The following is a 21,506-nucleotide window of genomic DNA, read 5'->3' as shown; positions in this document are numbered from 1 at the left end:
TAGTGAGTTCATAGTGAGTTCAAGACGGGCCTGGGATACACAAGAGCTTGTTTCAAAAAAAATAAAAAAAATTAAAAAAAGAATGATTGTGACTTGCAGGTAAATACTGCATTGGTTGACTTACAGGTATGTGTGAGTAGCCAGCCTATAGGACACAAATCCTTAAAACTTAAAAAATGTCCATGTAATGTCTCCTTCCATCAGGCTGCATCTAACTGTGGTATAGATTTAGGGCAGTCACAGTCCCATCTACTGTTACTCATTGCCTCAAGAAACACGCAGTCGGATAGCCAAGAGTTTGCATCTAATGGTCAGAATTAGGAGGTTTGGGGTCAAAGTTATAATTGCCAATGACTTGAAAGAGGAGACATGATGTGTGTAATTTCTAGAGAGCTCTAGTATGTATTTTTCTCAACTAAGTGGCTTAAATGAGTATAGAATTTATAACTATGAAGGCATTGACTCTACTAGAAAAATTCTCCCCCTGTGATGCTTGTGATCTCCGGATAGAATCAGCTATGATTTTACAGACTGGAAACAAAAAAAGTACATACACACACTTTATAGAATGTCATTCTCGTTTGTTATGAATTAAAAGGGCACTTTATATCATCCTAATGATGTTTAGCCAGGTGCTTCTCACATTTCTAGTTGATCATAAATATTCAACATTGCAGTTTTGGAATCCAGTGTAGCCATTGCCAGGGCACTAAATTAAAGAGATTAACTTCATCCCATCCTAAAATTCAGCTCCATAATGTCATCTCTGAGGGAAGTGTCTTAGTCTTTCTTCTGTTACTGTGAAGAGACACTATGACCAAGGCAACTCTTATAAAGAAAGCATTTAACTGGGGGCTGGCTTATAGTTTTTGAAGCGTAGTCCATTATCATCAGGGCAGGGAGCATGGCAGCCCACATGGCACTGAAGCTACATCCTGGTCCATAGGCTCAGAGACTCTGGACTCTGGGCGTGGCATGGGCTTTTGAAACCTCAAAGCCCACCCCCATGACACCCTTCCTCCAACAAGGCCACATGTCCTAATCCGAATCTTTTCAGATATGTGTCACCACTCCTTGGTGACTAAGCACTCAGATATATGTGCCTAATTATTCATTCTTATTCAAGAGAGGGGCCATTCTTATTCAGACACCACAGGAAGAAATATTTTTTCTTTTTTTAATAATAGCTTCCCACAAGCAAACAAACATATAAACAGCATTAGAGAACCCTTTCAAATGGTTTCCCTGCCAGATAAACAAACATGCAGAACTATGCTCCAAACAGATTGAATATAGCTAGGGTGTGGTTTCCTGCCATGCTCACAGTCAGCCGGAGGGATCGCTAGGCTACTGTCATTTAACAACAGTTCTTGGGGGGTGACCGGGTCCCTTGGCCTGTTATTTAACACAGTGATGTTCTGTATGGTTATGCTTAACTTGTTTCAGGGGAAAACAGGATGCTCACATTTGGTAAAATTTGTTCTGGGCACCACTTAAAACCTGAACAAAAGAAGCCCAAATTTTAAAAAAGCCCACCTTTAAAAAAACAAAATGAGGGCCTGGAGAGGTGGCACAATGGTTAAGAGCACCGACTGCTCTTCCATAGGACCTGGGTTCAGTTCCCAGCACCCACGTGGCAGCTCACAACTGTCTGTGACTCCCAAGATCTGACACCCTCACACAGAAATATATGCAGGCAAAACACCAATGCACATAAATAAGTTATTAAAAACAAACAGATGAAGACAAAGTAAACGTACTGAAGTAAAGCAGTGCTGTTCTGGTCTCTGTCCTACCTGTGCTTCATTCTCTGGACACACCAGTAGGACAACAGTGGAATACAAGACTAGGTAGGGCAGGCAGATTAATCCGGAAAGACGGTGACTTTTAAACTGTCAATCCCCTGGGCGCATACATCCAGGCAAAGCCATGAGGTAATTCCAGTGTCAGCAGTTGAAGTGTCTTCATTGACTATCCCCAATCCTTCTGTGTGCCTTAGCACAGGGTTGTACTGTTCCAGGCATAAGGCTTGACACTGAACTAACTGATGACCAGTATTTCCTTCAAGTCACACCATTATGTCTTCATTCTGTCTACTTTAAAACAAAATGCTGGCAAGGCCTTAACACTTGTTTACTGGACCTTAACCTTGAGTGTCAAAACACCTATGTATCTTTGGGAGTTTTCACAGGATTATCACCTATTTCGATGTCTCTGTAAACACAATTCTGCTGGGCTTGCTCTGTGTTCAGTAATGACTCCAGCTATCAAGGTATAATTCTGACACTGTTGGCCTGGCCAAGCATAAAATCTGCATGAGGGATCCCTACTCAGGATCACATTTCAGCCTGGATCTTTATTGTACAACTCTTGGGCTACTTCCTTAGACCACTTTAGTGTACTACATACTTATCCAAGGTGTCTATAGCAGGTAAATAGGCATTGGTCTGCTTTCGGTGACTAAGTTAGGATTCCCATGACCCAGATTTTTGAAGTTGCCATTTTTGGACCATTTTGAAAATCCAGTTTTGCAGCACACCCCTGTGCCAATTTGACCTCAGATACTTTTGCTAACCCTTCCCCTTTAACCTAAGGAACAGTAAATAGAATGACTTCCTCCACACCAAAGCTCTTCAGGGGATTTCCCCCTTACATTTGTGAAGGATATTGACCATATACTGTTCTGGTAAAAACCACTGGGGATTAGCTCATCGGAAGTAACCTGGCTCTGGACAAATTTCCTATATGACCTGGGTATTTTCACTTGTCCGTGTGGCCTTAACTTCTTCCGTAGTTGCCTGTTCCTTTGGTATGAGATTGCTCCAGCTTCAGTGGCGTCACAGTAGAAGATTCTCAGCTGTGGTTTAACCTCTTCAAGAAAAGTCATCAGCTCTCAAGAAGTGCCACTTCTATCAACAGAGAAACCATCGTGCTTCCTGGGGAGAAGCTTGAGCACCTAAAGAATTTGGATCTCTGAAGTGTGCATCTCATTGTACCCCATTTTCTACATGTATTTGGTGATTGAGTTCTACAAATCCCTTATTTGTCACCACCTGGGGCCATCATGGTGGAGGATCAACGCCACACCACATCTAACCATTCTGATAATGGTATTTGTGACGGGATCTATGACGGAAAAATGAAGAGCTGATGAAGGATTTTTCTCAGGGTCAAATGAAGGCTGACCCTCCCAATACTGCAGTGGACACAAGAAGAGAGGAGTCACTGACAGAAAAGAAAAGAAAGAAGATAGGGTCTTCCTCCTGAACCTCCCATACAGCCAAACCCAAGGAACACTGTCCTGGATCTGACATTTCAAGCTTACTGAAAAACAGCTCAAATTCAACTCAGCCTTTTAAGCCAACTGTCTGTCAGTTCTCTGCTTTCAAATGTCTAGTGTCCTCCAAGATCTTTTAGTCCCTAGCAAGGGAAGCCTGTCAACCAGAAGCATGTCACTTGCTGTTGAGCCATGGTTTTTCTCCTCACCCATCCCTGCCTTACTCTAGAATGTTCCATGGTGATTTGATTGTCTCTTAAAACAAAGTATTTGCCTCTCCTTCCCTCTCCCCTGAATAGATCAAGAACATGGAGCAAAATTGTGCGTTGACCATGTCCCTCCCTCTGGTGGCCTCTGGTGCTGCCTAACTGCTGTGTTCTGTTCCTCCGTGGTCTCGAGTGGTGTAGTACTTGACAATATGCTCTTGTGGCTTCCCTTTGTAAAATACCACTGGTGCCCTGCAGTGATCCTGTGAACGTTTTGTGCTCCAGAAACTGGCTTGTGACCTACTTATCGCCTGAGGTCAAGCTCCTCGTGCAGGAGTTTTGTCCTCTCCTAGCTCTGGATGCTGGACACAGTACTACCCTTTTGTTAACTGTGTTTTTGTTTCGAGGTAGATGGTGGGATCAGAAACAGGAGTGCCATTGCTCTGAGAATGTTGTTGTGTGGGTCGTAGACTGGCCCTAACAGGGTTTTCTTATTTTGTTTTTGTCTCCACAACAACAGTGGTCTGCCATGTTGTTCATCTGGAGGAGGGAAATGTTTTGCTTTTTTGTTTTGGAGAATTAGTGCCTTCACTGCCCTCACCACCACCACTCCTTTGCTTCCATCCAGTCCCCTTTGGGAATATTGCCCAAGAGAATTATTAGCTTTGTTGTACATGGACTTCAGAATCTTTGAGGGAAGGGGAAGGAATGTTGTGCCATTACAAGAAGTATGGACCCAGGCTGTGAGGACAGGGTTGTTATGGTCAACCTGCAAAGGTAATCTCTACCAGGTAAGATGTTTTGGTGGAATGGAAGATTGAGAAGGACTGAGTTGGAGATGTAGATGGGTGGCAGCATGTAGGAGCACCACGAAAGTCAATACAGTAATAACAAGAGCCAGACAGGGCATTCATAATTGTTGTAAGGCTGCAGGTAACATGCTGTGACCTGGGGTTCTTACCCACATTCTCCCAGCCCAAGGCCTGTGTGGTCTCTGGTCGGTCAGGCTCATGATATTTCAGCCCTGATTGCCAAGAACACTTGAAATCTGATTCCACCTCTAATGACTACTTCTAATCACTCCCCAAGGCAGGTTTATCTGCCAATCATTAATAATCTAAAAATACTTTGTATTTATCACTTCCTGTCGTATCTTAGACTGTTTGCCCACATTTTACCATGCAGCAGATGTTCCACGTAGCAGGGGGGATTCTGTGATACAGCAGGGGAGCTTGGGCAGTCTTGGCTAGTCTGCACATGATTCTGGTAAAGAATGTTTGGCACCTATTTAAAACACCTGACTACCATTTGACAGTGCCCACAAACCAAAGAGTACTGATGAGCCTTACAATAGAGGACCAGAATTGTCACAGCTGTTCTGGAAGCTCAGGCAGAAAGTTCTCTTGAACCTGGAGTTTAAGACCAGCCTAAACAACCCAACAAGTCCCTCATCTCAAAAAAAAAGTAGAAAACAAAATTGCATTTAAGTTGTTTTTGCTGTGGCTGTAAGATGAAGGGAAACCAAGGCTCTCACCAAAACCAATGGCATTGTGATAAATGCCTAGTATATGTAGTGGTGATGAATGCAAGAATCTCAACAGAACATGCTCTTGAGAGGCTTAGAGTTCAGTAAAATAGTTGAATTTATTAAACATTTCCTGAACTCCTTGCTCTATCCTAGAGGCACAGCCTTCAAAACAGCGTTTTGTTGGTAGGAAATCCATGTGAACAGGTATCACCATTCACTGCCTTAGGAAAGCCTGTGTTCCCAGATCCTGCCCTTGGGCAATTTTGTTGTTTTATAAATAAAGTGTATTTGCATACAGACAGCTGCTCTGTGATACAGTCTTAAAGGAATCCTGTTGTGTATGTGGTCCATTGTTGATTAAACTGTGCACTGTGTGAACGTTACCTCAGGACAGTTTGCTAAGTGCAGTAATAGTATGTGTAGGAACACGTTCCTCCCAACATAGTTCTGTGTGGTATGTTTTTTAGGGCAGAATCAGATGACATCTTTATCTCTGTAGATTTTGCAGTCTATTAGGAAAGACACACTAGATAAATATAGAGTGTAAATTCGCACTAAATGATAGGAGAAAGTACAGACTAGTTGAGATGGGGTGCAGCTCAGTGGTAGAGCACCCACTTTCAACATGCATGATACATTGAGTTTAACCCCTAGTACCAACCCAAAAAAACTGTAACCTTGAAGTTTTAGGGGCAGAAATTTTTTCCTCCTTATGAGTCGTGGTCTCGCTGTGTAGTTGGTTTGTACTCACTGTGTGTACTAGACTAGCCGCAAAGCCATGCAGTCCTTCCACTGTAGCCTCCTGAGTTCTGGAGCTTCAGATGTGCTGCCACAGCTGGCAGCAGCTGTCAGGCTGACAATCAGCCAGGCATGGGGGCACACATACCTGTAATCCCAGCACTCTGTGGGAGACAGGAGGGACTTAGGAGAATTAGAGGATATGTCTCTATTGAAACCTAGAAAGGGAATATGGGTCCATTCCTGCCGCACCAGAGAATCAGGAAAGATCTAGGCTGGTTGTAATGAAAGGCCCCATGGCAAGAAAGTGGTGACCTATGCAGAAAGTGCAGTGGGGTTGGAGATGTTAGAGTCTGAGATCATTCAGGCCCTTCCTAACCTTGGTGGAGATTTTTTTGTTGAATTTAAATACCGTGGGAAATGAACAAAAGGTTTTACTACGTAAATGTTCCCTCAACAGCAGAAAGGAGAGCTCTAGAAGATTCTTAGTCTGGTTTAGGGGCTAAGTGGAGAGGTAGCATTCGGTGGTGCCATGAAGGTAAAGTGGGCAGAGCTGATGCCAGTTTTTAGAGAAGGAAACTCGTGTGATTTAGACGTACAACTCGGAGCATGATGACATCCAGCTTTCTGGCTCGAGTGACTGTCAGCTGTGTCCTTACTGAGGTGGAAAGCTGGGGGAGGAGCCTGTTTGTTGTGGAAGATCAAAAGTTTAGGGCAGGCTTTATGGTAGAGGTAAGCCTGCTTGTGGGTCAGACATAAGACATTGTACAAAGATGAGTGCCAGGTGAAGGTGCATCACAGACCTGGAGGCTTTAGCAGGGAGAAAGCACTTTCAAGGAAGTGGTTGGAAGATGGCACGTGGGCTTGCTTACCTGTGAGGGTTGGGAGGCACTTGGATTCATCTAAGAAATAGAGAAACCATGTGAACAAAAGTCTGTAGACAGGTATGTTTGTGAATTAAGTCATAAAAGCCAGTAAACAGGGAGGAAACAGTGAGAAAGGACCTAGCTAGGTGCCATGTGAGCCCTTCATTGGAAGAGCTGCTACCATAGCAGCTCCAGAGCTGAACTTAGAACTGTGCAACTTGACAGACCAAGACCAAGCTGCTCGCTCTTTCCATTTGAATGTCTGCTAGATGCTGCAGCTGGTTTTCTAAACTTTAAAGTGATTCCTCTGGTGACTTTGTGTCTGAGCAGAGTGACAGAGATGGAGTAACTGTCCTTAAAATTCCAGTCCCGCTCTCACTGTTGAAGTGCTGTGTTTGAAAGACTTGAAGGGTGGCACTTTCTCCCATAAAGAGCTGTAAGGTTGGTTTTTCCTTTATGAGCCTCGGCCCTTACTGTGCCCCATAGTTCTGACCCGTAAAGTCTTTTTTAGATAATGGTCATGGAGGAAAATAGACTTTAGGGGAAAGCGCTGTCACTTTGAAAACCTGTTGTGACTGAAGAGATAATTTGGCATGTGTAAGAAGCACTGAGTAACGCCTGAAGCCAGATGACTACTACTCCAGCCACAGCTTTTGGCTTTTTGTTATGCATACTTTCTCTGATACTATAATCTTTTGAGGTTCTGCAACCTTCTTGGACTTACTGCTAACAAGATGGGTGACTGTCCTAAAATTTTTAGTTATGTTCTTGCTGTATTTCAGAGAAAAATACTTAGAGGGAGGTGGCATCTCTTATAAAGAGCTGAAAGGTTGAACACCCAAAGTTTCTTTGTCTTAGCATGTTTTTGCTAACTCCTGCAGGGATCAATATGGTTTTGGAGATAGTCGAGATACAAGGCGTGATCGCTCTCCAATTCGAGGAAGTCCAAGGCGAGAATCCAGGGATGGCAGAAATGGACGGGATGCCCGGGATAGCAGAGACATTCGAGACCCTCGGGAGTTGCGGGACCACAGAGACAGCCGGGACATTCGGGATCACAGAGACAGCAGAAATATACGTGATGCTAGGGACCTGAGGGATTTTCGGGACTTCCGTGATCTAAGAGACTCTAGAGATTTTCGAGATCATCGAGACCCTGTGTATGACAGATACAGAGACATAAGAGACTCCCGAGACCCTCTGTACAGGTATGTCCAGAGCTTGCCCTTCTGCCTTTTTGTTTGGGGCACTTACCGAAAACTCTGTATAAGTAACCTTAAATTTCCTTATATCCTATCAAGTAGCATTCAGTAAGTTTGCTGAATATGTAAAGGATTGATGAATTGTGCTTATTAAATGCACCTGGAGCCAAGTGGTGGTCGCATACTCCTTTAGTCCTAGCATTCAGGAGGGAGAGGCAGGCAGATCTCATGAGTTCAAGGACAGCCAGGGCTACACAGAGACACCTTGTCTCAAAACAAACAAACAAACAAACAAGCATCTGGATCTGTCCGTGTTGTGAAAGACAATGTCGTACAATGAAAGCAGAAGTAGGGTGAATTAGGTTGGCCATATAAGAACACAGGCAATACATAGGTAGCCAGCAGATACATAAAAGTCGTTCTGCATCGTGAGTCATCAGGCAAGTGCAGATGAAAGCCACAGAGAGAACCCACTTCACACCTGCTAAGATACCTTTAATGATTTTTGGGAAAGATGCAGAAAATAATTATTAGCAAGATGTGTACAGTTGTATGTAATTACATGGGTTAATGGTAGCATATACCTGAGATCCAGCATAGGGAGATGAAGCAGGAAGACAGTTCAAGCCACTGTGAAAAAAGGCTTAGGAGTTCTTTATTCAAGAACATGGGCTAGGGAAATGGTTTGGACAGTGAAGGATCTGCTGCACAAACACGAGGCCCTAAGTTCCGATCCCCAGCCCCCACCAACAAGCCAAGCATGATCTCTGCATCTGTAGCCACAGCACTGAGGTGGTAGAGACAAGTGGATCCCTGGAGTTCTTGTTAGCCAGCTTTGACAAATAGATAAGCTCCAGGTTCAATGAGAGTCTCTTTCTCAAAAAATAATGTGAAGCGCAATCATGGAAGGCACAGGACAGCCTTTGGCCTCCAAACACTCAGTGCAGACACCACACTCACCAAGTTAAAGGACTGAGGAGGATTCATATAATCATGTATGAGTGTGCCTAGCAGCACTATCAATATAAATCACAGGCAAAAACAGCCTTAATATTCATCAGCAGATGATTGGATTAGAAGTGTTAGATACTACCCATATCATACAATGGAATTACGTTCAGTCTTAGTACTGAATGAAATGCTGGTAATGTTAAGACACAGGTAGACACTGAGAACATTATACTAAGAAATAAGCCAGACACAGAAAAGCAGATACTGTGTTGGGTCCACTGGTGGTGCACGCCTTTAATCCCAGCACTCGGGAGGCAGAGCCAGGCGGATCTCTGTGAGTTCGAGGCCAGCCTGGACTACCGAGGGAGTTCCAGGAAAATTGCAAAGCTACACAGAGAAACCCTGTCTCGAAAAACAAAACAAAACAAAAACAAAAACAACAACAACAACAAAAAAGACATGAAATAGAGATTTCCAGGGTTAGGAAAAGCAGACAATTGATGAAGAATTCTCTTTGAGGTTGTCCAACAATTCACAATGGATAATGGTAACAGCTACATGGCATTGGGATTGTAGCACCGATGAAGTGTACACTTAGATGGTTTAATGCCCATTATGGTGATGCACACCTGTGATACCAGCACAGGAAAATGAGGCAGGGACATTCAAAGCCAGCCTTGGCTGTAGAGCAAGTTCAAGGCCACATGAGATCCTGCTGAAAAAAAGTTTAAAAAATGGCAAATTGTTGATACTTGACTACAGTTTTTTTTTTAGATTTATTATATATATCTGAGAATGAGTGCTTTATCTGCATGTATGACTTTATGCCAGAAGAAGGCATCAGATCCCACTATAGATGGTTGTGAGCCACCATGTGGTTGCTGGGAATTGAACTCAGGACCTCTGGAAGAACAGCCAGTGCTCTTTAACTACTGAGCCATCTCTCCAGCCCCCTTAGTACAGTTTTTTAAAAGTACAGAGAAGAGCTGGGCGGTGGTGGCGCACGCCTTTAATCCTAGCACTCGGGAGGCAGAGCCAGGCAGATCTCTGAGTTCAAGACCAGCCTGGTCTACAGAGCAAGATCCAAGACCGACACCAAAACTACATGGAGAAACCCTGCCTCAAAAGGTGAGGAAGGCATGAAGGTTCCTCCAACAGCCATTTTTCATTTGTTCAAGAGCTGTCTGTCTGTCTGTCTTTATTTATTTATTTATTTATTTATTTTTATTTTTTTATTTTATTTATTTATTTATTTATTTATTTGGTTTTTCGAGACAGAATTTCTCTGTGTAGCTTTGCGCTTTTCCTGGAACTCACTTTGTAGTCCAGGCTGGCCTCGAACTCACAGAGATCCACCTGCCTCTGCCTCCCAAGTGCTGGGATTAAAGGCGTTCGCCACCACTGCCCAGCAAAAGCTGTCTTTATACCATCTCTTTTCATCCTAAGTCCCCATCATTTTGTGAGATGAATTAACTTAGTCACAGCCCCAGAGACAATAAACAGGTCCTACATACAAACCTGTATACCAAAATCCTGTGACTGCCTTGGAGGGACTTTGGTTTTGAAGTATTCTTTGCATCTGATTTTTGCAAGATAGGACAGAGTTGTAACTTGAGAAATTGTCCTTAACTTTTCAGGAGAGAAGGGTCTTATGACCGCTATCTGAGGATGGATGACTATTACCGGAGAAAGGATGACTCTTACTTGGACCGGTACAGAGACAGCTTTGACGGAAGAGGCCCTCGTGCAAAAGGTGAGGTCGCAGCAGTGTGTGTTCCCATTACTGGGGGAGAGTCATTCATGGACACCAGCACCTCCACACTCGGGGCTTGGTGACCCAGCCAGGCAACCCACAGATGTTCATGTTGAGGTTGAAATGCAAATTAGCGCCATCCTGCAGGTTAGCCATCCCGCAGGAAATGAGAAAGTCCAGCAATGAGGAGCAGAAGATGGCAGGTGAAGACTGCAAGACTGACTTGTTGCCCTTTTGCTTCTTTTGCGGGTAATTGACCACACGTATGGTGTGGGGTTTTGTGTGTCTCTATCATTCTTACCTAACAGCTTTTCTTAGGTAAAGGCAAGCATGTGTGGTATTTTTTAAGAACCTAGGTTTCTCAGTTCTGTCTTCAAATGTTTCTCTTTGTTTCTGTACTGGCCAGTTAAGAGGTGTTCTGGAGTGTACACACTCTTGCCCATTTGACCAGCACTGGGCATTATAAAAATGCGCTTTGGTTGGTTGGTTTGTTCAAAGAAAGTCCAGAAAAATTCACATTGGAATAGTAATGAAATAGGCCTGTCAAGTGGGCAGAAGTTAAAAGAATAACCCAACCAGTGTGGGGAAGGTATTCAGAGAAATAGGCAATGGCTGATTTACATTTTGGTTTTGAGACAGTCTGTTATAGCCCAAACCTGCCTTCACCTCCCTAACATATACTATTTTGTCCAACTTTTTTCTTTCTTTCTTTTTTTTTTTTTTTTTTTTTTTTTTTAAACAAAGTAGCCTTTGCTGGCCTGCAGCTCAATGTATAAGCCATGCAGACTTTGAACTCAACAGTCTTCCTGCCTCAATCTTCCAAGTGCTGGGATTATACAGGCATGAGTTACCACATTGGCTAATCCACATTTTTTTACATAGTTAACAGCCTTTCTTGGGACCAGTTTAGTAGTAGAATCATATAAAGCATTACAGTGACTGTGGTCTGTCACCCATGGTTTCATCTTGATGGATATAATAAGATAGTAGGGGGCTGGAGAGATGGCTCAGAGGTTAAGAACACTGGCTGTTCTTCCAGAGGTCCTGAGTTCAATTCCCAGCAACCACATGGTGGCTCACAACCACCTGTAATGAGATCTGGCTCCCTCTTCTGGCCTGCAGGCATACATGCAAACAGAACACTGTAAATTTAAAGATTTATGTAAATCTTTAAAAAAAAAATAATAAGATAGTAGAAAATAGTAAAAATGGTTAATTTTGAGAGATATACATGAGGATTCATTCAAAATGTCTTAGTTATATTATGGAAGGACAGACCTTACTTTCATTTTCCTTGCTGGTATCTTGCAGAGCGTTTGAAACGTGAGGAACGACGTAGAGAGGAGCTTTATCGTCAGTATTTTGAGGAGATCCAGCGGCGCTTTGATGCTGAGAGGCCTGTGGACTGCTCTGTTATTGTGGTCAACAAACAGACTAAGTAAGAACCAGTGCTTGGTTCTCCTCGGTGTAGAAAAGGGTCAGAAAAATGGAGGGGTTGCCTAGCACTCCACTAGACAGGTGTCCTCTTAGCTGAAGACAAAGCTTTGCTTTCCTGGTGTATGTGTGTGCGTGCGTGCGTGTGTGTGTGTCTCTGTCTCTCTGTCTTTGTCTTTCTCTCTCTCAGTGTATATGTATACATATGTGTTTGGGTGCTACAGAAGCCAGAGGACAGCCTTGTTCCTTTGAGAAGGGGCCTCTTAACACTCCTTTAATCCCAGCACCCAGGGGGCAGAAGCAGGTGGATCTTTGTGAGTTCAAGGCTAACCTGGTCTACAGAATGAATTCCAGGACAGCCAGACTACCCAGAGAAACCCTGTCTCATAAAAACTAAAAAGAGAGAGAGAGAAATGGAGAAAGGGCCTCTTACTGAAGCTAGAATTACTGTTATCTGCTAGGTTGTGATGCTTACTCAGCTAGCACTCTCAACTGCTAAGACATTTCCCCAGCCTTCACTCCAAGGATTCTTCCAGAGGTCCTAGGCTTTCCTGTGAGACTAGGCTGGCTTACTTTAGCTCCTATCTTTGACTTTGTCACTTTGGACAGGGGCCCAGAATATTGTCATTTACTAGGGCTGGGTTATATGCCATAGAGATGAGATCAGCCCTTAGCACCGCATGAACTAAGAGTGAGAATGGGAATATAGTCAAGAAAAGTAATACATCTCCCCCACTTCTGCAAGGGGCAGCCTTGAATGGAATGAAGCTTGGCCTTCCTCAAGGGTTAGGTGACCACATTTGCCATAGCTGTGTTCTGTATCCCCATGTAGTTTGTAAATCTGTGTATTTTCTAGCCATTTGCAGTTACAAAAGCTTATTTCAAAGGTGTAGTGGCTAGGAAAGTCTATGTTAAGACACCAGCCATCAGGCAAGAGTTCACAGGTTTTGGATTGTCTTGCTTTGTCTAGATGCCAGATAAATAGCCATCATTTTCTGAGCACCTACCCCATATGACCCCCTGAGTGCTTTACCTCATACGACCCCCTGGGTGATTTTCATAAATAATTTTTATCATCACTGTAATGTATGTATGTCATTCAGCAAGGGGTAGGTAGGTGGGGAGTGGGGAGGGTCTAGGTATTGGGTAGTAATAAGCAAACAGTTAGTCCCATCGGCCTGTAGCTCTCACAGCCTAGTGAGGAAGGTGACAAAAAAAAAGTATATAAATGAGTCTTGGGCCAGGAAAAGGTCAGGGGTTTAAGTTGGAGTCAGGTTCCTGATCCACCGGCTTCAGAAGAAAAAAGCTGAGTTTGCTTAAGAGATAAAGGACTTGCTCATGGCTTCACAACTTCACAAATAAATGCTGTAACTGAAATGCAAACACATTTCTAGCATCAGAACCCAGGCTCTCTTCCCATTGTGTTCCCATGCAGCCTCCCCAAGGGATGAGAAGTACAGCAGGTCTCAGGAAGCAGTTGGTTGTAGACTAGAGAATCAGAAGAAAGGTATCAGCTGGTCACAGTGAGGCATGCCTATAGTCTCAGCATTTCAGAGTAGAGGTAGAATTGCTTCACGTTCAGGGCTAACCTGAGCTATATGGTAAGATCCTGTTTTGAGATGCATACACATCCTTCAGAGTCCTGGGACTGCCGCACTGCAGGAACTGTGTAGTGTATGCAGCATGCGCAGCCAGCATACATAAGGAAACCCTACTGGTGGAAGAGAAAGAGGTTGAGATTCTGCCTTCAAGGCAGAAACTGACCAGGAAATGTCATTGCTCATTAATACTGTGAATTCACGTAAGTTATCAGATGCTCTGGACAAAAGGAGATAGGAAAGCTTGACAGGTCTTGGTGAACTAGAACCTGGAAAGGAGCTGCACACAAATTTCATCTCAGTGAACAAGACCTGACCCAAGGCCAGCTTCATCAGGAACCTTGGCTTTATTACCAAGTCTAGAATCAGAATTTCCATGCAGGCTCTGCATGCTAGTGCAGAGTATTTCATGATTGCCCAGTTTGGTGTTGGTTTCTATTCTCCATATCCGGTTGCTGAGAAATGACTTCAGTCACCATAGACGGAAGTTTTTCTCCCTGCCCGCAGGCACCCAAATAACCCGTCAGAGGCTTACTATTAATTACAAACTGTTTGGCCTATGGCTCAGGCTTATTGCTAGCTCTTGCATCTGAAGTCAACCCATTTTATGAGTCTGTGTGTCACCACGTGGCCAATAGGCCTGCCAGTACTTCCACACCTTGTTTCTTGGGCTCTGACCCTGCCTTTCTTCTTCCTGTATCTCTCTTGGATTTTCCCACCTGGCTGTCTTCCTGTCTTGCCATAGGCCAGGACAGCTTCTTTATCAACCAGTGGTAGCAACACATATTCACAGTGTACAGAAAGACCATACCACAGCACTTCCCTTTCTGTCTAATCAAAAGGAAGGTTTTCATTTTAACATAGTAAAATTACATACAACAAAACAGTTATCAAGAAGGAATTTAGTTACAATATCTAGTCTATTTGTATTTGGCAAAATTAAAGAAAATAATCTATCATCTATCCTATTTTTTTTTTTTAGTCTAAAGTTTCATATCTAATTTACCTTTTATCATAACTAAGGAAAACTATAACTATCTAGTCTTTAACTGCATCAAAGACCCCAGAAGGATATAATATTACCTAAGTAAACAGGAAGTGCATTGTAAGCAAATTCCGAAATTCTGGAAATGACAGAGACATCAGGCTGCTTGGACAGTCATCCGAAGTGCCTCTGCAACGTTGGGGCATCCATCTTCAGCCTACAGGCCTAGAGTCTCTGGCAGACTTTTTAGTCACCAAACATGGTATTGATGAACGCTGTGGCTGCTAAGCCTGGACTGTTGGCATGGTGGACTGACGGGGAACCTGTGGGTTATAGGACAAAGGGTCTACTGCATCAGAAAGAGGATTGAACCTGGTGCTTAGAGGGAAGATGAGTAAAGAAGGTTGTGAAGAAATAGTCCCGGTTATTTGTGTGTGATAGTCAGCAGTGATGAGGCTGAAGACCAAGAAGAGACAGAAGAAGGAAAGGAGTCTGGTACAGAACCTGTGGTCCATGCTGCGATCCACTGAAGAGGCAGAAGGAAAGGAGGATGGTGAAGAGAAAGAGGATGACGATGGAGGAGTCACCACTCAAGAGCTTGACAGAGCAAGGCCTGTTTGGAAGAGATCCTGGGGACATCAGAATGAAGAGTGCCCTGAGTGCTCTGTCAGCAGTGGGGAAGAACACTGGGCTGTATAACCACAAGTTAGCCCTGAGGATCTGGTTCACTGGAGCCTTCATGGATTCCAAGGGTCTCCCTCAAGTATTTCCTGTGAACTGAGGCAAAGCCAAACTTAGAAAGCGATCAGAAAAAATTTGGTTTAAAAAAATGCTTAGAACTGTTTATTCATTAAAGTGGTAGAAGAAGGGCTGGAGAGGTGGCTCGGGTTTCAGTACACTCTGGCTGCTCCCCCAGAAGACCAGGGTTCAATTCCCAGCACGCACATGGCAGCCGACACCCCTCTTTAATTACAGTCCCAGAGAATCCAGTGTCCTCTTCTGGCCTTCCAGGACACCAGGTACATGGTGCACAGACATGCATGCAGACAAGACACTTAAACACATAAAATAGAAGTGTTTGAAGTGTAGTAAACAAACTGGTAGAAGACAAACTACAAAAAGTTTTAGGAAGCCCTCCAAATTAGATGCTTTCACAGTTTTTATGACACAACATGGCTGCTTCTTGGAATAAGGTGGTTTCTTCTAAAGACCAGATAGAAAAAAACAGAAACACATGTGTTTTCTCCCAGGGGAGCCCTCGGTGGACCATCTCTAAGGAGTGCCTCAGAAGCGATCTGTGTGACTAAGCTCATTAGTGGGTGCTGTGTCCAATAGCTGAAAAGTTTTGAGGGGAAGATGTGTCAATTACCAGAGACGACTTGGAACTTCCAGTAGATAGATAAACAGGAAGAGAAGATAAAGTTTGAAAACTTAGCAAAATTATGAAAGCTATCTTAGCAAAAGGTTGAAAAGGTGGTTGTGTCAGATCTCTTGGTGACATCCTCATGTTGTTGAAGTGAGCACTTATGGGTCAACAGCAAATAATGGAAAAATCATGGAGGTTTGACCCCTGAGAAACAGCTCAGCCTTGGGGGTTAAAAGACAGCCAAAGACCCACTGGAGAGCCACCCTGGCAGCTCCATTACTGAGACCTGGAGGCAGAGAGAAGGCAGAGGCTAGTGGGAGTGGCAGGTCTGGAGGACCTGGGCATTTTGCTGTCTGGAGCCATGCCCCTGTCCTGTGGCTTCTGTTGGGAAGCTCCCAGGATGCACTCTTATCTAGTAGGCCCTACAGAATACTCAGACTCCCCGGTGTTGGGGGCGTGGTCCCACTGCTGACAACATATCACACATGGAAGAAGAAGGTCTGCTCGTGCTCAGTGCCCCTTCATTCCTTCTGATGAGATCTTTTCCATGATTAACATCTGAATGGCATGAGAACAAAGGTGAAGATGGATTTCTTTTCAGTGAGACTGATGACTCGGGCATCGAAGTGAAGCTGGTGATGCTTTTTCTAGTGTCACTTCATACTGAAGCCATTAACTTTATGGTCCAGAATAGTTAGCTATGAAACTGAGGTCCTTAGCAGACCAAATCTTTGCTCATGGAAGTGTTTGCGCTATGCCTTGAGGTTTAAAGACTCACGTGAAATGGCTTACATTTCTTCTAGTATGCCTTTTTTACAATTCCCTGTAGTTAATTTGTGGACTAGTCCTCTGGAAACAGTTTGTTGAGGTAAACTCAGTGAGAGTTATTCTCCACAAGGCTTGTTTTCCAAAATAAAGTGCCAGAAACGGAATTCCCAAGGTCTGAACAGGCTGGTTGGGACTAACAGCAAAATTTCTGAACAGAAACAGAGTGTCCAGTAGTAGTCAGCTTTAGCAGGTAAATGAGACGGAGGGATGTGTGTGAAATACTAACTGGCAATCTCCTTGTGTGCCCATAGGCAACTTAAAACCATTCTAGAATTGGTGGCCCATGCCTTTAATCCCAGGACTTTGAGAGGCAGAGACAGACGTATATCTCTTGAGTTCGAGGCCAGCCTGGTCTATAGAGCAAGTTCCAGGATTGCTTCACAGAGAAACCCTGTCTCAAAAAACAAAAACAAACAAACAAACAACAACAACAACAAAAAAACCCAAAACATTCCAGAAGCCTAACACAGCTGGGCTAGAGTCTGAGTTCTGAGAAGGAGACACCGATGGCTGAGGTCCAGCAGGGTGCAGATTGAGATGTGACTAGGGAGCGCTCACAGGGATCCCGTTTGTTCTTACAGAGACTATGCTGAGTCTGTGGGGCGGAAGGTACGAGACCTGGGCATGGTTGTGGACCTGATCTTCCTCAACACCGAGGTGTCGCTCTCACAAGCGCTGGAGGACGTCAGCCGAGGAGGGTCCCCCTTTGCCATTGTCATCACCCAGCAGCACCAGATCCACCGCTCGTGCACAGTCAACATCATGTTTGGAACTCCACAAGGTACGGAGGCCCAAGTGTCCACATTCCCAGAGATAGTCCCCAGCACAGTGACTCTGTGCCCTGCTTGTGAGAAGTGGGCTTGGGGGAATGGCTGAGGTGTTTCAGCTCCAGTGTGGCAAACCCTTCTTGTGCTGCCCAGGAGACTTTGATCATCATATTTTCCTTGGTGTTCTCTGACACTGTTCTGGACCTGCCTGCAAGCTGTTCAACAGCCAGTTCTGATGTAGAGGCAGGTGATTGGTAGCATTCACTGATTTCACTGCTCTGTCCCCCGGTGTCAGTGTTCTCACTGTGTCTCATCCCCAGCCACCAGTGTGACATCACTGAAGGGACTGTTGGAAAGACGTGCACACCTGGTTCCCAGTGAAGTCTGGCTTAGGCGTCTGCTGCCTGAAATGCAGCTCCTGGGGACAGAGACTGTCAGTCAGTGTGCTGGAGAAGCAAGTAAAGGGCTTAGGAGGACGGGGGCGGCTCTGGTCCTCCAGAGGAAGGACGGGATCCTTCACATCATCCTTCAGAGTAACTTGGAGTGCCCAAGCATTGAGGCTCAGCTACCCGTGCTCTTAAAGCCTAACTCCCTTTCCACCCTGCCCAGGGTCTCTGTTGACCTGGCTGTCACACCCCTAGTCACAGGGTCTGTTAGAATCTCTGAGGAGCGATCCTTAGTTTGTGTGAGGGTGTTTATGTAAGGTCCCAAGAAATGTCCTCACCACTCTGCCAGACTCTTGCACCACTGAGAAGAGGTGGTTATTTGGGTTACAATTTGGTCTTGGTCTATGACTTTTGAACTGATGAATTTGAAAGCAGTGCCCTGAGGAGCACAGTGAGGAACCAGGCTTTACAGGGTTCGTTGGCCGCCTGCTGCTGTCTAGAGACTTCAGGGCCGCTCCCCATGTGGTCTGTGTGACTCTGTGGGAGGCTCTTGTGTTCCTTTGGTTTTTACCACAGGCCTGTGACCCAGAAATCTCCCTGAAGAAATAGCTCTGTAGAGGGGATGTCCCACACTGAAGAGCCCTGCTCTGTCCCCCGGCCCACCTCACTGTAGGCTCAAGGCTTCTTGCCGTTGAAGTGCTTTTCTGCTTCCAGAACAAGGGAGGCTTGGCACACTGCAGCAGTGGGCACCTGGATCCGTCATGGGAGAAAATAACTTGTGTCGTTCCCTCCTACAGAGCATCGCAACATGCCCCAGGCAGATGCCATGGTGCTGGTGGCCAGAAATTATGAGCGCTACAAGAATAACCGTCGGGAGAAGGAACGTGAGGAGATTGCCCGACAGGCAGCCAAGATGGCTAATGAAGCCATTCTCCAGGAAAGAGATCGTGGAGGCCCTGAGGAGGGAGGTCGTGGGGGGCACCCTCCAGCCATCCAGAGCCTCATCAACCTCCTGGCAGACAACAGATACCTCACTGCCGAGGAAACAGACAAGATCATCAACTACCTGCGGGAGCGGAAGGAGCGGCTCCTGAGGAGCAGCGCCGACTCTCTGCCTGGTGAGCTACGTGGCAGGGCCGAGGTGAAGTTCTCACTCTGCATTTCTCTCATCCTGTGCTCTGGCGGGAGGGTGGCATGCCCGGGGTTCTCGGGTGGGTAAGGGAAATGAGCCATCCATGGGCTTCTCCCACAGGCCGTGCACGCTGGTGATGCTGTTAATGATGCTCTAGAGTCACTGCTGAGCTCTGCTCCCTGGAGTCGGGCTAGCGGGGGGTAAACTAGTATTGTTGGCACCCTGGAAGCCATGATGGATGGGTGTTGTTTATTTATTTATCCCTTTTTTCAAGCAATTTTCTGGGGCACTGGGCTGCTTTCTGTGAAACAGTCCATATCCTGAGATGGCCCTTTTGGAATTTGATGTTGTTACTGTCTGTACTGTATGATTGTTGTGATGTATGATTGCTATTCTTCCTTTGGCTGCCCGGCCTCCTGCCCTTAGGGGGCACTCTCAACCAGATGCCTCCCTCTTCTGTCTTCCAGGCCCGATTTCCCGCCAGCCACTCGGGGCGGCCTCGGGTACCTCGCTGAAGACACAAGCAAGTTCCCAACCGCTTCAGAGCGGCCAAGTGCTCCCCTCTGCTACACCCACTCCAGCCGCACCCCCCACCTCCCAGCAAGAGCTTCAGGCCAAAATCCTCAGCCTCTTCAATAGTGGCACGGTTGCGGCCAACAGCAGCTCTGCATCCCCCTCAGTTGCTGCCGGAACCTCCCAGAACCAGAATTTTTCCACAGCAGCAAACAGCCAGCCTCAGCAAAGACCACAGGCCTCAGGAAACCAGCCTCCAAACATTGTGGGACAGGCAGGGTCTGCTCGGAACATGGGCCCCAGGCCTGGGGCTCCTCCTTCCCAAGGGCTCTTTGGTCAGCCTTCCAGTCGCCTGGCACCTGCCAGCAACATGGCTAGCCAGAGGTCTGTCTCTTCCACAGGTATTAACTTTGACAATCCGAGTGTGCAGAAGGCTCTGGACACCCTGATCCAGAGTGGCCCTGCCCTCTCCCACCTGGTTAGCCAGACTGCAGCACAGGTGGCACGGCCCCAGGCCCCCATGGGCTCTTACCAGAGGCATTACTGAGGCTCCAGCGGTCCACTGTCCTTAGTCCCTTTCCCTCCCACTTCATCCTAAGTAGAGATGTTTGGAAGTGGTGTTCACACTCTCCGGAGGGGTCGACATCAGATATCCTAAGTTTCTCGCTCCGCTCCTTCCTGCGGCTGTTGCTTACCACTTAACAGAATCAGAACTTAGACTGCTCTCGGAGCTGTATCTTTTGTTTGGGTAGAAAATAAGTATCCCTGGAGTCTAGGCTCAGCTTTTGTCTGATGGGGTTGCTCTGGTCCCTGCTTGGTGGATTTGAAGGAAAAAAAGGAAGAAGCCAAACCCTGGCTGCCCCAGTTTTTGGAGCACCATTTGTGGAGTCAGTGGTCACAGCCTTTGTCTCCACCTCCACACATGTGCTAGAACTGAGCTGCCCGGCTCACAGAGGATCAGGTTGGCCTCAGCAGGCAGTGTCATCACTGTCTCATCAGAGAACGGAACTCCACTCAAGGACTCAGATTGGCTACTCGGAATTGGGGAAGAGCGCCATGGCAGCCACAGAAGAGAGGACTCTTGTGCCTGCGTCAGAATGGTCCCTTGGGGGTTGGTTGGTTTTGTAGTTTTCCATTTTCTTGGAGGGTCTCCAGATGAGTGAGCGGCTCACTCAGCACTTTGACGTGAACTGGGACTGGGACCCACTGCTCCCCACAGCGTTAGTCAGCACCTTCTGTCCAGCAGCACCCGGTCGGTCGGTCGGTCGGTAAGCACTGAGAGGGCAGCTCCAGACTCGGGCACTGGACACCATGTTTCCAGTGGTTTCTTCTTTGCCCCAGGCTTTTGTGTTCCTCCAGACCCCTGTTCCCTTTCTGATGAGTAGGGACCATTTGATGTGGGACTGTGGGGCTGGAGATGTCCTCAGACAGCATTCGTAACTTCTGAGACAGAGGGCACTTGGGCACTTGGAGGGCTCTGGCTGCCACCTTGAATGGAGCCAAAGGAATGCACCTTTTCCTTTGGCAAAGACTGCTCATTAGAACCCTGTGGATCAAATCTGGGGGAGAGGAGGGCCTGGCAAGGCAAGCAAATGGTAGCTCCAGCTGAGTCCCTTGCCAGGGCCTGAGCAAACCAGTTTCAAAATCCAAGGTCCCCAAATGGCAGCAGTTTATGTTCTGATCTGTTCGTGTTAAATGGTGGGTTTTTCCCCCTCTTTGGAACTCTTGTGTTGTTGATAAAATGAAATAATTACTTTTTAATTAAAATAAGAAAGTCAGACCTGTGCTCATCTTTCTTGGGTGTATCTGCAGCACTTTGCAGAGCACTGCCCCCAAGAGCAGACCGTCATATCTCTGCACCAGCTTGAAGCTCGGTGTGCTGCCCACCTAGTGAGAAGTGTTAGTAATGGCACAACAGAAGCCTGCCGTCGAGGCCTGTCCTGCTCTGCATCTGCTGCTGGGAGAAACAGCACATC

The 21,506-nt window shown here is 45.9% G+C and overlaps 1 protein-coding gene across 3 annotated transcripts in view; it reads left to right on the top strand.

The window, feature by feature from the left end:
- The window catches only part of Ncoa5 (nuclear receptor coactivator 5), a 35,671-nt gene extending 14,361 nt beyond the window's left edge, over positions 1-21,310 (top strand). For 2 of the 3 annotated variants that reach the window (XM_028868482.2, XM_037205541.1), the window contains exons 3-8: positions 7,497-7,823; positions 10,406-10,521; positions 11,833-11,959; positions 17,314-17,513; positions 18,683-19,003; positions 19,485-21,310. In XM_028868482.2, the coding sequence (XP_028724315.1) occupies positions 7,497-7,823; positions 10,406-10,521; positions 11,833-11,959; positions 17,314-17,513; positions 18,683-19,003; positions 19,485-20,077 (1,684 nt within the window). In that variant the 3' untranslated portion in view covers positions 20,078-21,310. Of the gene's footprint in view, positions 1-7,496; positions 7,824-10,405; positions 10,522-11,832; positions 11,960-17,313; positions 17,514-18,682; positions 19,027-19,484 lie in introns of all 3 variants that reach the window. The other variant, XM_028868483.2, reaches the window with a different exon arrangement.
- The last annotated feature ends 196 nt before the right edge of the window (positions 21,311-21,506 follow it).

Source organism: Peromyscus leucopus, chromosome 4 (assembly GCF_004664715.2).
Source record: "Peromyscus leucopus breed LL Stock chromosome 4, UCI_PerLeu_2.1, whole genome shotgun sequence".
Taxonomy (NCBI): Eukaryota; Metazoa; Chordata; class Mammalia; order Rodentia; family Cricetidae; genus Peromyscus; species Peromyscus leucopus.
Note: the sequence above shows the minus strand (reverse complement) of the source record. Positions and strands in the feature narration are given on the sequence as shown.